This window comes from Trichophyton rubrum, assembly GCF_000151425.1.
Source record: "Trichophyton rubrum CBS 118892 genomic scaffold supercont2.13, whole genome shotgun sequence".
NCBI classification, from domain to species: domain Eukaryota; kingdom Fungi; phylum Ascomycota; class Eurotiomycetes; order Onygenales; family Arthrodermataceae; genus Trichophyton; species Trichophyton rubrum.
This window is the reverse complement of record NW_003456416.1, coordinates 171,582-187,040: the sequence shown is the minus strand read 5'-3', so window position 1 is coordinate 187,040 and position 15,459 is coordinate 171,582. Positions and strand designations below refer to the sequence as shown.

General features: G+C 47.7%; 3 protein-coding genes across 3 annotated transcripts; all 3 read right to left on the bottom strand.

The window, feature by feature from the left end:
• Nucleotides 1-178: 178 nt before the first annotated feature.
• On the bottom strand, nucleotides 179-5,168 carry TERG_08301 (uncharacterized protein; the record flags this gene model as incomplete). The annotated part of the gene is made up of 3 exons (XM_003231166.1): nucleotides 179-4,488; nucleotides 4,550-5,043; nucleotides 5,107-5,168. 3 exons carry the CDS (start codon nucleotides 5,166-5,168, stop codon nucleotides 179-181), a joined length of 4,866 nt encoding a protein of 1,621 aa, XP_003231214.1.
• A 347-nt stretch (nucleotides 5,169-5,515) lies between these two features.
• TERG_08300 (branched-chain amino acid aminotransferase) lies at nucleotides 5,516-8,673 on the bottom strand. Its single transcript, XM_047748921.1, has 5 exons — nucleotides 7,757-8,673; nucleotides 7,648-7,680; nucleotides 7,448-7,561; nucleotides 7,372-7,398; nucleotides 5,516-7,309 (listed from the first exon to the last, which is right to left on the bottom strand). Exons 1-5 carry the CDS (start codon nucleotides 7,788-7,790, stop codon nucleotides 6,387-6,389), a joined length of 1,131 nt encoding a protein of 376 aa, XP_047604913.1. The 5' UTR covers nucleotides 7,791-8,673; the 3' UTR covers nucleotides 5,516-6,386.
• Nucleotides 8,674-9,421: 748 nt separating this feature from the next.
• Nucleotides 9,422-15,188, bottom strand: TERG_08299 (uncharacterized protein; the record flags this gene model as incomplete). The annotated part of the gene is made up of 10 exons (XM_047748920.1): nucleotides 14,239-15,188; nucleotides 13,658-14,180; nucleotides 13,053-13,571; nucleotides 12,728-12,961; nucleotides 11,950-12,668; nucleotides 11,717-11,879; nucleotides 11,287-11,625; nucleotides 11,106-11,229; nucleotides 10,137-11,054; nucleotides 9,422-10,022 (listed from the first exon to the last, which is right to left on the bottom strand). The coding sequence occupies exons 1-10, from the start codon at nucleotides 14,455-14,457 to the stop codon at nucleotides 9,422-9,424; spliced, it is 4,359 nt and encodes a 1,452-aa protein (XP_047604912.1). The 5' UTR covers nucleotides 14,458-15,188.
• Between the last annotated feature and the right edge of the window lie 271 nt (nucleotides 15,189-15,459).

Genomic DNA, 15,459 nt, shown 5'->3' with positions numbered 1-15,459 from the left:
ATCTCAAAATGATCACAGCCCAGCGACAAAACAACACGAAATTGACTCAGGTTTTCTAGAAATCTGACTAGCCATTAGTTAGCCCTAACTTTAAACTCCTATAACTAACCAGTTGCAACAATGATAAACCCTCAAGAGTACACCCCTAACCCATTCGCACCTCCCCGTGAAATGAACATTATTTCGGAAATCTAACAGTTGGGTTGAGGAAAGTCTCTTCTTCTTCCAATGGTGAGAATGGAGGTGCAGATTTAGCTCTGAATAATGTGTTAGAATTCATGCCTTGGTAGAAATAGGCATCGGCCTTTTTCTGTCGAGCCATCCGGCGGTCCATGTATTGTTCGTATGCTTCTTGTCTGATGGTAGCAAACAAATACTTAGGATGCACACAGATAGCCTGGGCTCCCTTTTGCCCAAATCCAAAGGAGGTTATTGATACAGCTTTTATCTCGTCCACTTGAAGACCCTTCTGGAGATAGGCAATAAGATCAAACTCCTTTAAAGCACGATCGATGTTATCTGCATTTCGGTTTCCAGGAACCGGCCCTGTATCTAGCATCTGCAGCGCACCGTTCACCATCCACGCACCAGCTGCACCTTTGGAATGGCCAGTTAGGTATTTTTGGAATACACTGAGAATTGGGTTTCCTTTCTGCCGACCTAGAGCCTCGAGTTGCTTTTGGATAACAGCGGATTCATTCTTGTCATTCAAAACAGTGGAAGTCCCGTGAAAGGAAGCAACACCAAGATCATCAATGGTCAATCCCCATACGGCCAGAGCACCTGCAAGCGGAGCAATATATGGGCTGTTACGCCAGAAGTCATTGCCCAGAGCATATTGGGCTTCCCTAGTCTCCTTTTCAAATTCTTCTAGGATGAGCTGTTTTCGTTCTTGATGGTTTATCTTAACGTCAGAAGTAACCGCCGAGGCGATATCGGCTTGTAAATCTGCCAATAACGCCTCACGGGATAGAGCAATCTGTTGTCGACGGGTATCTAGTTTCTTCTTTCGACCACTGATATTGGGAAGAGAAGGTTGTACAGTAGAAATGATGTGCTTGGAGTTTGTTAATACCCCTTTTCCCGGTGCCGGAAGCGATCTCCCAGCTTTGTCACTAGATGTACCAGCAAAAGCAACAATGCCCCGAATTGGTAGGCCCATTTGTAGTGCCAACTCCGCAGTAGTAAGGACCTGAAGTCCACAACCTTGTGATTCTATAAAGCCGTTGCGGGTGCTTGTTGTAGGCCTTGACATCTCTCCTGGTTCCCTACCACGCATGAGCTCTTCCGTTGCGTTGCTCGTTGCCTTCATATTAGCAAACTCATATGACGTCTCACCACTGAAATCATCGCAGCCACCAACGAGACAGAACTTTGCTTTCCTGGCAATAATTGTATCGTACCCAAGCTCCAAGGACTCAACTGCCGTGGCGCAAGCTCCTACCGGAGTGCGAATTGGACCACTAGCAGAGAGTAATAGCATATTTACCCAGGCGCCGATTGTATTAGTAAAAGTCTCCTGCAGAATATCTTTCTGTATATCTTTATTCATATAGCGGCCGCTAAACATCTTGCCTAGGGAAGACACCCCTCCAATCCCTGATCCGATGCAAATAGCTACATCAGAGACATGGATGTATTGGTATAACTCGTATGGATCTGTGATTCCTGCTGATATAAGAGCTTCTACAGTGCAGACCAATGTAAAGAGAGTAACACGGTCAACTTGCGTGATGATTTCCTCTGGGATCCCATATGTTCTGGCATCCCAACCTGTGGGAATAAGCCCGGCCACAGTGTGGCTAAATTTCATAGCCCGTGGGATGAAGATTCTTGCGCCTTTAAGAATCCGAACACAGTAAATATCAGGCTTGGAAGATCTTCTGATGTCGGCATAGTCCCCATGTTCTAGCCGCATCTGTTCAGCAAGGGATTCGGGAACATAGAGAGGCTCTAGATTCTCTTGAATGATCACCTCATGGAGGAACTGTTTCTTATTTGGATCGTAACCGTCACATAACTCTGGTTCGATTAGCCGAATGCCAGAATGGTTAAGAATGTAGTCCTCATATATTTCCTTAATCTTTGACTCTACTACAGGCTGTTTGCTTTTCGAGTCCACCCAGCCTGAATAGGGTTTTCCATCGATACTTTCGGTGGTGTAGCGGATAAGCCCCATCAGCCAGGCCATTTCGACAACACCATCAAGGGAAAATTCGCCATGTGCCTCCATTTCCCATCGAGTTCTGGAATTTCCGTAAGGGCCTAGCTCTGAAAAGCCAGTGATGACAACCACACGTTGGAGATCAACCATATCCACCAGATCTTCGCTAAGTGGATAAATATCTTTGTGGTATTGAAGCACCCTTGGAAAGTCAGGCCGTACATGTGCTCTTTGCTCTAGTGTATGTGTCTTCATTTCTGCTGGCGACACTAATTTCACACCTTTGACACATTGTTCCTCGAACTTTAACTCCGTGAAAAGTGCGGATTGAATATCACTGCGTCCTTTGAGCTCCCCGCGAAGACTTCGAAGTTGCTCAGCAAGACTTTGCACTCTAGTCATCCCCCCGGTCAGATCCACGTATATTGGTTGTTCCTGGCAGATCATGTTTATAGAAGGTGTACAGAGACAAACAAGAGCGTGTGCCATTTCTTCCTGTGAGAAAGTTCGCAGCCCTAAGGACTCCATACCTTCGGCTACCAGATCATTTTGGTTCATTAAACCCGTGCCTCGAGTCCACCCGATGACAGCGCCACAAATGGCTAGATATTCCTGCCAGTCCTCTGAGTACCAGCGGTTGAATAGGGTTTCAAGTGCAATTTTTGATTCTCCGTACAAGCCATCACCACCAAAGGATCCGTGGTTGGGGGATAAAGGTAGTAAGACCTGCGTTGGGTTGGATAGATACTTGTATCTTTCCTTAACAGTCTTTATGGATCCCAGCAGCCGAAGGGTGTTCGTCAACATTATACGATGGGCAAGTTCGGACTTTGAGTCAATTGTGTCAATTTCCTTGTTACTTTCGCTGAGTGCAGCAAATGGAATCAGATAGTCTATATCCAACCCGAGTCCCTTCGTATCATAGACATACTCAACGAGGGATATCACATCCTGCTTGCTAGCCTGGTTGAAGGGAATAACAATTAATTGAGAATCACGACCTCCATGTTCAGTATAGATAGCTTGATATTTTCTTGCGACTTCTGGAGAAAATGACGAAGTTGTCATCACCACTCTTGCACCTCCTTGAAGAAAATAGCAGATAATGGAAGCACCAATAGAGCCGATCCCAGCCCCGGTCACCAGGACGGTTTGGCCGCTAAATGATACCCCTTGACTTTCAACCAAATCTAGGGCTTTGTAAAGATGACTAGTTGACTCCCGACTATAGGTCCATCCATGAGGAAGCATTTCTTTAACGTGGATATAGGGTTCGCCAGCGGTATTAGATTGAGTAGCCAGGTCAGCAAAGCGAACTGACTCTCTCCTCTCCTTCTCAGCATATTGCAAGCTTCCATCATGGGTAACTGTAGTGCAAGGACCGAGATTCTTTGGGGTATTCTGGTAAACAGGCCCCAGGCCTAGTCTGCTTCGGCATGTTCGTTCCAGCCTTTGGAAAGTATGTCCAAATTGAGGATGTCCTGAGAAATCAGCTATCGCTCTTTGAAGAATAGGCAATATTTCTTCTTCAGCAGCATTGGCAATGAAATTGCACCTCTGTATAAGTGAATCTGGATCAAGAAATAGACGCCCCTGTTTAACTGACTGTGCAAAGCTGATAAGTTCAAGCAAACTTTGCCGGGCCCACGCCCACGATGAATCGTAAACTCGGATTTTACGAGGGTCGAACTTTGGGCGAATACCATCTGCATATTCTTGGCCATGTTCCGCAACCCAAAGGTCTATTTCGGTCTGTAGTTTTCTCGCAGCCACTTCCTGAGCGTCATCAACGAGGCTTCGATCAAAATCACAATCTTGTTCAAGATGCGAAGCATAGACTTTTAGAAGCTTTCTAGACAATGACTGCTGCGACTCAGAGAATATTCGCAACGTTTCGGCATCAACCATGACACTCGAGGTATTTTTATTTTCTGTTGAAGTGTCTCTCCCAAGGGTAATTCCTTCCCTTAGTGCGTATTCTTCAGCTACAAGGTCGATAAATCTAGTTGCTTCATGTTCAGCTGAGATTCGCGTGGATGGCTGCATTGTTGTGGCTAGCACCAAACAAGAATTCTGCCTGCCATTCTGTAGCTTCCATTGTACCAATAGTCTCTCCCTAGCCACAGCAGAAGTAAAAGCACCTGGCATTTTCGAAGTGAACATTGAATTGATCATGGCAGTGGATATTTTGCCGAGGGTTCCTTTATAGTTTAACTGCACCGTGTTCCACAATTCAGTCAAGGGAATATCCTCAACGTGATCAGGTAAGAGCCCAAATTCGGTGCTGAGATCACCGACTATTTCATTCTCTAGTGTAGAGCGTCCTGAGTGGATGTTAGCAATAATTTACAGTCAAATGTGATTTTTCTGTGGCTCGAAACGTACCTCCTGCTAGTAATTTAAGCGATTTTGAAACATCTATATCTGGTGCTGGCTTTTTAAGAGCCTTGGAAACAATAGCGATCAGAATCTCTCGTGCTTCAATAGGCCGATCGTCTATATCGCTTGCGAAATTTATGCAAGATGCAGATAATATACCTTCATCAACGGCTAATTTGTTAGTAGCGGGCGGTGCTGTAGTATTGAAATCCCTTGCTTTCAATTCTGTACTTGCTACCTTATCTTTAGGCTCTTCCATTGGTGTAGAAGTATTCGGAACAGATTCGTAGTAGATTTTTTGTGTATCCCTTTCAGAATTAAGAAGTTGCCGTGTTGGGCAGATGATGCAGTCCTGAGTCTCATATGAACCCTTTATGGTTCGTTGGAACATTCCTATAAGGGTGTTTGTAGGTCCAACTTCTATAATATTGTTGCACGCTTTATCTGTAAGAATGACATCCTGGGTTTCAATCCACCGCACTGGGGATGCAAATTGATATCTAATCTTAAATTAAAATACTTGAACCAGAACTAGGTGACAGTATGAGTGAGGAATTACTCACGCCATAAGCTCAATTAGCAGTGTATGAGCCAGTTTCCGCTGGTCGTTGGCATGGCCTGCCATGGTAATCACTCTCGCGTTTTTCTCAATCGGTAGACCACCCAGGATCTTCTTATGGTGACAAAATCTTCACTTGTTTCTGTTAGAAGCAATATACATATTGTATTCATAGCTGTAGACTTAACAACAGCTACTTATCTAGAGCCCCATATCTAACTCTCCTATCATGACCGTCGTGGTACCGTTGTATTCGGACTTGCAAACTGATAGGTGGAATAGGTGTGCTGGGTCAAACAACAGGGGTATCAGCTCTTGCCGGTTGTACTCCGTGACCACTATATACTGGTGCTATGGATATCGGACAATCAGACAACGGGGCTTTCAGAAAGGGAAGAAAAAAGAGAAAGAAAAAGAAAAGAAAAGAAAAGAAAACAAAAATAGAAAATAAGAATAAAAATAAACGGGGAAGGAGGAAGGATGTGAACATTCTTCTCTCGCTACTCCCTGCACCGGATATAACTTTGGTGCTCCGTTCTCCGTACTCCTAGGCAACTCTGGGTTTATTCCTCTTTGCAGGTGGTCAAATAAAGGATGTATGGCTCGGACCTTTGATGGATCAGGCCATGCATTGCATTGCATTGCAGCCTTCAGGGGTTAAAAGCGCAATGCTCCATCTCGCACTCTAGCAGCCAGGAATGGGTATAATCCTTGCTGTTAATTAAAATGAGGTCATAGCTGCTTGCTCAAGAGTTTGTTAAGAATTCAGCGGGTATTCTGACTATGTTTTCGCAATTATTTTTCTTTCTTTCTTTTGCATTTTCACTTTTCGGTAGGAACAAGATTGGCTAAAGGAAGATGTTTATTCACGACGTCAACTCGAGGATGGATGAATTTGTGTTGGGGCTGTTGAAATTAACTACAGTTTAGTCAGCATCCTCCAGTAGCCATTAAAGTTTTGTCATAATGAACTTAGTCAGCTCTGACCAACCCATCAGAGACTTCCATCTTTCATATAGACAAATACCTCCTTGGCAAGCTCATCTTCATTACCAATTGCTACGTACGTAAATCCTCCTGTAGCTAATCAAAATCATTCATTCCATTCGCTACGGTTTCATTTTTTAATTCTTCGCTGGTAAGTAAGCTGAATTAGTTAGTCGCTACGTCGCTCCATTCATGCTACCGAAAGTTCGTGGGCTCAGTTCTGGGGGCCTTTCATCATCCATCATTTTCTGCCGTAATCACTCATATTCAACCCTGTCTCAAAACATTTATGAACGCCTAAGCGCTTTCCGCGTTGGACACCGGGGAAACCTGCCATAGCCACCCTAGATCGGACTTCACGATGCCCTTCTGGACGTCTAAAAGCGCCTTGGACAGTTTTTTACAGCCCTCACCTGGCCCGTTGACTGCAAATTCGAAAGTATCCCCGGTTGACCTGCGAGTGATCGATTTGACAGGCAGTATCATAGCTGCCGTCCCAGCAGCAAGAACCTCTGTGAAATAAGGAAGCTCGGAATATGGGATCTGTATACCTGTTATTTCTCTGGGCTGGCAAGGGATATCCGCTGTACCTTCACTTACAGGGCGGATCTCTACATTCCATCCAAAAGATTTGGCGAGCTCTATACAGCTGGTACTAGTGACACTCTTCAAGATCGAGCGACTATTCGGTGAGACAAGGGTATATGAACTGCCGCTCTGTTTCAGGCCAATAAAGGCGGAGGTGCTAAACTCATCAACCTCCGAATTATCACGGCTGTCAAGGTGAAGTGTCATAAAGAAGCCTTCAGCGCGAGCCTGATCACTCCATTTCAATACAGGTGCATAATTGCCGCCGACCTTCACATGACCGACCCCTTTGGGCGCCGCTCTGTCAAAATCCTCCAAGATTAATGCCGGGAGAGGATGAACACCGTGATAGGCTTTATATGGCTGTACATAGATACAGAACTTGTATCCAGTTCCAGCCGAGACTGCAAAGAATGCATCTGAACCGAAGACCAGGGGCCGTATGTATAACGCAGCATCCGTGTCGTGCGGTGGGACATATTCAGCGTTCTTTACGACGGCGAGATTGACTCCACGCAGAAAAATGTCCTCTGGAATAGGCGGAATTGCAATCGTAGAGCAAGAGAGCGATAAGCGAGCCGCATGCTCTTTAGGACGAAATACTTGAATCAGTCCTTTAGGATCGCGATAGGCTGGAGTCATATCTAGTTAGCTCCAATACTTCCACATAAAGGCATGGAGATGGTTGACGTGCCTTTCATTCCCTCGAACGCTTGCTGCCCTTCGAGAGAGTCAGCTTCTCCTCTTCTCCTGGATTAAACTGCTCGTACCATAATTGAGTCCAGGTGCAAGACCGTGGATTCTGAGAAAAGGATCTTGGATAAACCGAGGTTCAGACCACCTGCTCGTGTTGACGGAGTAGTCAGATTCGACATGACCATTCACTACACAAAACCAAGATATCTTAGTGTTATGCGATTTAAGTATCCTCACATAGTGTGCCTCCCATGACTTCGCAGTCTAAACATACCATCCATAGGCGTTAGACCTAGTTTGTCCCATTCTAAGATGCGCTATGTATTAGCATAACATAATTGTGAATTCGCTGGTGCGGACTGGACAGACAGCTTGCTGCGTACCAAGGGCATCTGTTGGAGGGGGTAAATCGACCATTTTGTTTTATTGTACTTGGATATCACACAAATAATTATCAAATATGTAGGAGCTCAAACTCGCGGTCGGGACCGTTACGCTGACCCTTAGGGAAATTCTCTTTCCCCAGGGCACTCGCAGGACTGTCAAGTTAACTAAGTAGCAGGTTGCTAAACAACCTACCTCCAGCTGTTCTCTTTGCTGGATTAACTACGGTAGCAACTGCTAACCATGGCCGACATGGTTCCCGCAGATGTGACTGCCATGAATAAGCGTTTGATATCCTTGATGGGTGAAACCACCTGTAAATGAATTACACGCTCCTGTATTACCAATACAGAAAATACTGCGTGTTTGCAAATAGTTTAGGTTGGGTGAAACCTTAACTCAACAATCTTTCGGTGCCAAGGAAGCTTATCGAGGAAACTTGGAGTCGCAAGTGATGACAGGAAGTAAAAAATAATTTGAGCTGGGTAGCCTAACTAGTTGGAAGCTCCGGTTATCGAGGAGAGTTTGATATGGATCCTGCCGGTCATTCATTCATTCTATTAATTGGCTGTGTTAAGCCAGAGAGGCGAACACGTTCCAACAGCCATGCGGCCTAAGGTTTTCCATGGTAACGAGTGGAGTGGGTTTGCCGAATCAATCATCAAGTGAGTTAAGGTTGTCCCACAGGGTGGGAGCACTCGTGTGCTTGTTTAACTCACACTAGCCAGACACCCCTGTCAGCTTTGATACTGATCCTCCCACGGTCTTTGACGTCTTTATGGAGTAGGGTATGCAAGTATGTTGCTGTGTTGTTGTGAGCGGGCAGCAATTAGCCGGCACTATCCCAGAGCGAATACAACAGCGCTCGCAGGGGATTTCAGAACTGCCTAATTAGGCCTAGAGATATTGTATGAGCCATTTTGCGGCTGAGGGAGGTGCGGCTGAGGGAGGACTGGAAGGTGGGCGAGAGGCCAGGGGGTTGTTGCAGTCGGTGCAGGGGTGCGGGGCCGATGCAGGGGTTCTGCCCGACTGTTACACCCGTTATGGTCTCCACCTGATCTCCACTGTTTAAGCACGCTCCTCCGAATATATTGATGACCTGGACTGCACATAGGTAAGTAGCTAAATAGTGGAGGATGTGGGCTCGGAAGGGTCAAAGGTAGTAGTTTCTAGCGGAGTGTGAGGCCTGGGCTGGACCCCAAGTGTCAGCTGCCATCATGCATTGGTAGGGAGTAAACAGGGTACAGCGAGTGAATATTGGCTATGGTTACCTTGGAGGATGAAGAGTATGCACCCAGTATCTCAGGCCACCCTTCACCTCGATAACTCCGTAAAAGTGCCCCGAGTGCTCTGCATATATATCCAAAAGCGGTACATTGTCCGAAGGGCCAGAGTGAAGGACCAGAGTTACTGGAAGCGAAGCTCATCAATTATAGTCTCGAAATCTTCCACTTCCCCAATTTGAGGAAAATTGGCGATTGTAGGGATCCATGGGGCAAACCCTGTGTAGTATCCTAGGTAGAGGAAAGGATGGGAAAGCAGGATTGAGTAAGTTTTTTTGCGGTCCAGACTGTCGGCAATGACTTTCTTTATAGCGTAATCTACCTAGATGAATGGGGAGAATCATTATTTGTTATTTGATATCTCTTGTGAGCATTCACACGTCATAGCTTCATATTTGCTGCAGCAAGAATGCGAAAGGGCCCCGGGGGATCCCTTTCAAATAATTCCGTTGGTTGGCCTTCCTCGACTATCTCTCCGTTAGATATGACTGCGACACGGTCAGCGTCGAGAATAGTAAATATCTGGTGTGCAATTGTGATGACAGTTCGTGTCGCGAAGTGTTTCCGGATGATACTTTGCATCAGTTTATTCGTGTGTAGATCAACACTCGAGGAGACTTCGTCGAGAAGTAAAATGGATCCGGGTCGTAGCATTGCCCTGGCAAGACAAAGTAGCTGTTTTTGGCCAACGCTGAATAGCTCGTCTGATAGCTGAACTTCGATACCTCCCCGAGCTACGACTGTATCCCAGAGTGTCACTTCTTTCAAAACCTGATTTACCTGCTCATCACTGGAAGTCCCGAATGGGTCAACATTCTCACGGACGGTTCCCTGTATGAGATATGGTGTCTGGGTGACACAGACAAGACGGGTATAAAGGATTTCCTGGGGAATATCTGAAATATCGACACCATCTATGATTATGTTTCCCTCAGAGATGTGTAAAATACGGAATAGCGCAGAGATAACTGAAGATTTTCCACTGTGCAGAGACTTGTTAAAAACCACACATTACCATGAGGATGATGAGATATTTTGCCAGAAAAATAAAAATAAAATAAAATGAAATGAAATAATCAACATCTAGTTAGCTTACCTTCCACTTTTCCCACACAAGGCAATTTTCTCGCCCTTATGGATCGATAGATTTAAATTTTTGATGACTGGCGTAGAGTTAATCTCATATTCGGCAGTAACCCCTCGAAATTCAATAGTCCCATGTTCCGGCCAAGAAGGCGAGATGGTAGGCTCAGTTGTCTCGTCTTTCAATTCAGGGGACCGCTCTCGTGGTCGGCTTGACAAGGTATCAGTCGAAAATGAGCGAATGCGGGAGACAGCGCCAATGGATATCTCAAGCTGAGTCCAGTTGGCCATTAAGCTCTTGATAGTAGTACTGAACTGGACAATGTTTACTAGAGCGATGCCGGTAGATCCGGCATCAACCTTTCCCTTAGTCCGCACCGCAATTGAGACGACTATGACAGCAATAGCTGCGACCACAAGGTCAAGCACAAGGTTGAGCCAGCGCTGGACACAGAATAATAGATAAAATGGCTTCTGTGAATCATTAAGCGCCTGGTTGTTATGATGTTCATAATCTTTCTGCCAACCAAATGCCCGGATCGTAACGAGGCCAGACAAAGTTTCTAGGAATTTGGAAAATAGGGGGGCTTTAGCTTCAATGTCAAGCAGTCGCAGTTGTCTCGCAGTGCGCAGGTAAAACTTCTGAATCAGATAGAAGACGGTTAGAATAACTGGTATAGCGGCACCAATGTATTTCGACGCGACTGCGATGATGATTAGCTGGACTAGGCAAGTTATGAGTTCGACAGTCGTGTTGAAGAGAGCTAGGGGAAGTTCCATATCTGCCAATTGTAAATCTTGAGCAAACCGATTGATGGTGGTTCCCATGTCGGTACTTAGAAAAAATTGCAGAGGTGCATCCACGACTGTACTCAGGAGGCCTTCGTGGAATTGTCTCGAAGCTCTCGGTAGCATGTGCTCGGTCAGATACCTGTGTATTTCAAGTAAGCAACTGTAGTGGTTCCAGATTGGTGAATCGTACCATGCAGCAACAGCCAGAGAAACGATTGCCATTCCAGCAAGCCCAGCGTAAATTCCCAGGTATAGTTCAATATGGGAAATAGTATACTCCGTGTCCCGTTGTAGCCACCATTTTATGACAAAATCTTTATTTAGCTATGTTAGCAGTTATCCAGCGTGTAGTGAAAAACAAGGTGACTGACGTGGTAAGGTTAGACCGAGGACAAAAACCACGCAGACCGCAGCGAAGAAAGCTGCGCTCATAAAGTGAACTACTTGTATGTAGTACTTATAGACAGTCGTATCGCCAACCCGTCGTTCCTTTTCTTGAGGAGATGCAGTTAGAGGTCTGGCGCTAGAGAGTTCGGGTGTAGCCCCTATGTGGTTTTCATGGGATTGACCGGCCGAAGTTCGCTTCTCGGATGGTGCTGCCAAAGTTACTCCGCCTGACGATTCTTTTTCCAAGGCATCATTTTTGCTCACTTTGTTGCCGGTAGCATCAAGGTATATAGCATTATCTGCGTGGTTGAGGCGATTCACTGCTAATAGTGGTCAGCCACGATTTATCATCCGAACATGCTTATCAGTGTTTCCAAAACCAAGTTAAGTATTGAACTTCATGGATGAACTTACCGGCATTTGTAGCCAAAACTATAGTGATATTTTCCCTTGCCAGGAGGCCATGTTCTCCAAATAAATTGTGGAATATTAACTCCTCAGTTTTTGCATCCAGACCGGAAAAGACATCATCTAGCAGTACGAGCGTTTCTCTTGAATATAGTGCTCGTGCGATCCCCTGTATGAAAATATCAGTTTTTTTTATGCCTATCAAAATTGCTAAGGACTGAACGGCGATTGTTGCTCACCAGTCGAGCCTTTTGGCCGCCGCTCAAGGCCATTCCACCACTACCGACGATCCATTGGTCTCCGCAAGGAAATCCTTGGAGGTCATCTCGCAGCACGCAAGCATCTATCACCTGGTCATACCAAGTCGGCTGGAAGAGGTTGGAGCCTATAATGTTATCTCGAACGGTGTCGTTTGTAATCCAAGGTTCCTGGCAGCAATAACCGACCCTTGTAACTGATTTTTGGAGAGAGCCATTAGTATGCATTACCTCACCCAGAATCGAATGCAGCAGTGTTGACTTCCCGCATCCGACCGGTCCAACGATGAAAGTAACGGTCGAACGCAAAATTTCAAAATCCAGATTTTTGATAACAAAAGGCAAATCGGCATTCCAGCCAGCACTGAAGCCTTGAGCCCGAACAAAAACTTCTTTTCGTTTTTCTTCGTATGTGTCCGGCCTTGTTGGTATTGATAGAGGAATCATTTCAGCGCTGGATGCTTTGCTTGCGTTGGTAGCTGGCTTCGAAGCGTATTCACCTATACGTTCAACTGCTCCAAAGGCGGCAACAAACCCAGCAATGGCGTCTAAAACAAGCGCCATGGGAGTCTGCAGAAGCGCTAGTAGTGACAGTGAGGTATAGGCTTTTTCATAATCCAATACCTGAGAACCGTTCCTCAACGCCAGAAGCGTGTACATGGTGAACGCTAGCAGAGGCCCAGTTGCTGCCGTAGTGAAGGCTAGATAGGTGTGTTAGTGTATTCGTATCCAGGCTTTTATATTGGAGAATTCGGCCTACACAGTGTGACAATCATAACCAGCGCTTTCTTGAAGGGGCGGGATTCTGATATTTCCTTTGATCTTAGTTCCTGCAGCTTCTTTGCCGCGTGGCTCTGTAACCCGCCCAGCCGAATCTCCTTGATATTCTTTAGCATTGACGAGGTGGCATGCACTCTATTTTGAATGGCCTCTAGCCACTGTCGCTGGCGGGCGCCCATGCTAGCTGCCACAAGCAGTCCAGAAAGGGTGCATACTATTGTAAAGACGGGGGGAATTCTGGTTAGTGACTAGTTATCCAGTTGACCTAGCTGGCGATTGCAGGCTACGAGGGAGCTTTTAGTTACCAAGAAAGATTGCCGCAGGGGCAACAGCTGCGACTCCAAGCTGCTGCTGCAAAAGCCAGAGAGCAAGGCCGATATCTATCGGGCTCGCCCATATTTCATGGAAATAGCGTAGCCCTGAGCTGATACGCTCAATGTCCACACTCATCAAGGTGAGTGCGGCGGAATCACGCACCGCAGAGGTGTCTAGATGCAAGGTCTGGGTATAGATCAGCGGGACGAGGCTGCTGCGTAGCATCGTAATAAGGCGATATGTCTTGTGCTGGGTATTGGTGGTGGCCACCGCCAGGCCGATGTAAATGAGCAAGGCTGCTGCAATGAGGCCGTAGCCGTAGCGGCTGGCCAGTCCGTCGTCGTCGTCTGCTGCCTCTTCCGTGACATATCTCACGATGCGAGCCAGCAGGAACGGCTGCGTGAAGGTGAGTCCGGTCAGGCAGAGACGGGGGATCACAGCAGCAAGCGCCGCCCATAGATGGTGAGCGGCCAGCAGACGGACCAGCGCCGCCGGGGACTTGACCTTTGCTGCAGCAGCGAGTTAGCATCACTCATAAACAGGTAGCCAGAGATACTCATAATCAACAGGCAGTTCACTAGTAGTCTGGACGTACCAGCTTCCCACTGGCCCAGGAACGAGTCCTCGCCGCCCCTGAGACGCTGATCGATAGCGCTAAGCTCCTCGGCCTGCAAGATCTCACGGAACCCCTGGAGCAGCAGCGGGTTCAGCCACCAGAAGACACTGCGGTTGTACACGTTCGCGACGGTCTCTGCCGGGAGCCGCCCGGGGCCATCAGAGCCATCGTCTCTGCGCCCGAGCAGCTCAAGCACGAACTTGGCCAGGTCGGACACGATGCCGGCGATGAACACGGCGCAGAACACCCGCGGCTGCACCGCCCACAGCGTCCGCGCCCGCACGGCGTCGAGCAGCAGCGAGAGCCCCAGGAAGAGCGAGACGGGCGTGGACGGCCGCGGCGACCGGCGATGCTGCCAGTACGACAGGACGGCGACGGAGGCAGACGTTGCGGCGGCTATCGACACAGCTGCAACGGTTGCGCGGGTCGCCAGCGCTCGCCCGGGGACAAGCACGAGAGCGACGAGGACGAGCTTGATGCCGGTCGAGACGAGGTGCGCGGTCTAGCAGGGCATCATCAGACGGTCCGATTCTTCAACTACTGTGTCTACGGCCGCTCACCAGTTTGGAGTAGAGAAGAGGGCCGGCGGGCGCCTGCTGGTGGCGATTATGCTGATGGGACAGCCGGGCCAGCTGCACCGGCAGCGACAGCAGCATGGCGCTGCACACGCCGATGGAGAAGAAGGACTCCTCAAACAGCAGCGTGAAGTCGAAGCCATCGAGGCACTCTGGCGCCGCTGCAGGCCCAAATGCGTCCTCGGCACGGATGGTGCAGCTCATTCCAATCTGATAGCAGGGCTCACATACAAAGAATGCGATGTCTATGTCTGCTATGCGTCTCGTCTGGTTAAAGTAGTTGACTACGCGGCCATCAATCGTTAAATGACTAGCTGGAACTCCTGCTGTTGGCTCAGTTGGACGGCCAGAAACCTCCCGGTCCCCTTGCTCAGCTCGGTACCGAGTCTGTGCCGGCCAGCCAGTTGGTTACCTGTTGACCTGGCCCTGAGTTGCGTAACCAGAACAGCTGGTTGGCCGGATTGGCCTGGCTCGTTGGTGAGCTCGCTTGTCAGATATTACTATTTGAACCGGGTTGTCCGGAGCATCGCGGACGGTGGTTGAAGGATTCATATTATTACTGCAAGCGACCCTTCAGGGGGTCTCGACAGTTGGCCATGGACCATCCACACATGTCCTCAGCTGCGCGTCAGGGGCACACTCTCTCTTAACGGTGCCAGCCAGGCATGTACATACCCCGTGTGGATATCTGTTTGTCTAATCTTGGTTCAAATATCTGGTTAGTTAACTATCGGCCAGCCATGATAGTTACCACCTGCGTACAGATGGTATAAATTCCCTTAATCGCAAGAGACCTACGAAGATGCGACTGCTCGCAGGGAATATGCCACAATAACCACGTACCCCTCCGCGTGTCCCTCATGGGCATGGTAACGGAACCTGCTGGGCCACTCGATCTATTTTCAGGGCGAATTTCATTGTTACAGCCAGACCCTGTTCAGCCTGCGCCCCAATCACCGGCGCTTAGCCAGGATTGTTTGTTTGGCTTGCAGCCCCCCGGGGAAGAACAATCACATCAAATTGAAGGAGGGCTGCAGGAAATGGGCAGAGCGTTGAAGATATTTAACCATATCGGCGGTTGCTGCAATATGGATAATTGTCCTGCTGTGCATCCATCACCGAGCTGCGCTCCTTTCGATTCAACTACTTGTCCTGTTTTGACTTAACGCTGTCCTTCATTCAATACCCTCATGCCTCTCGTTTGTC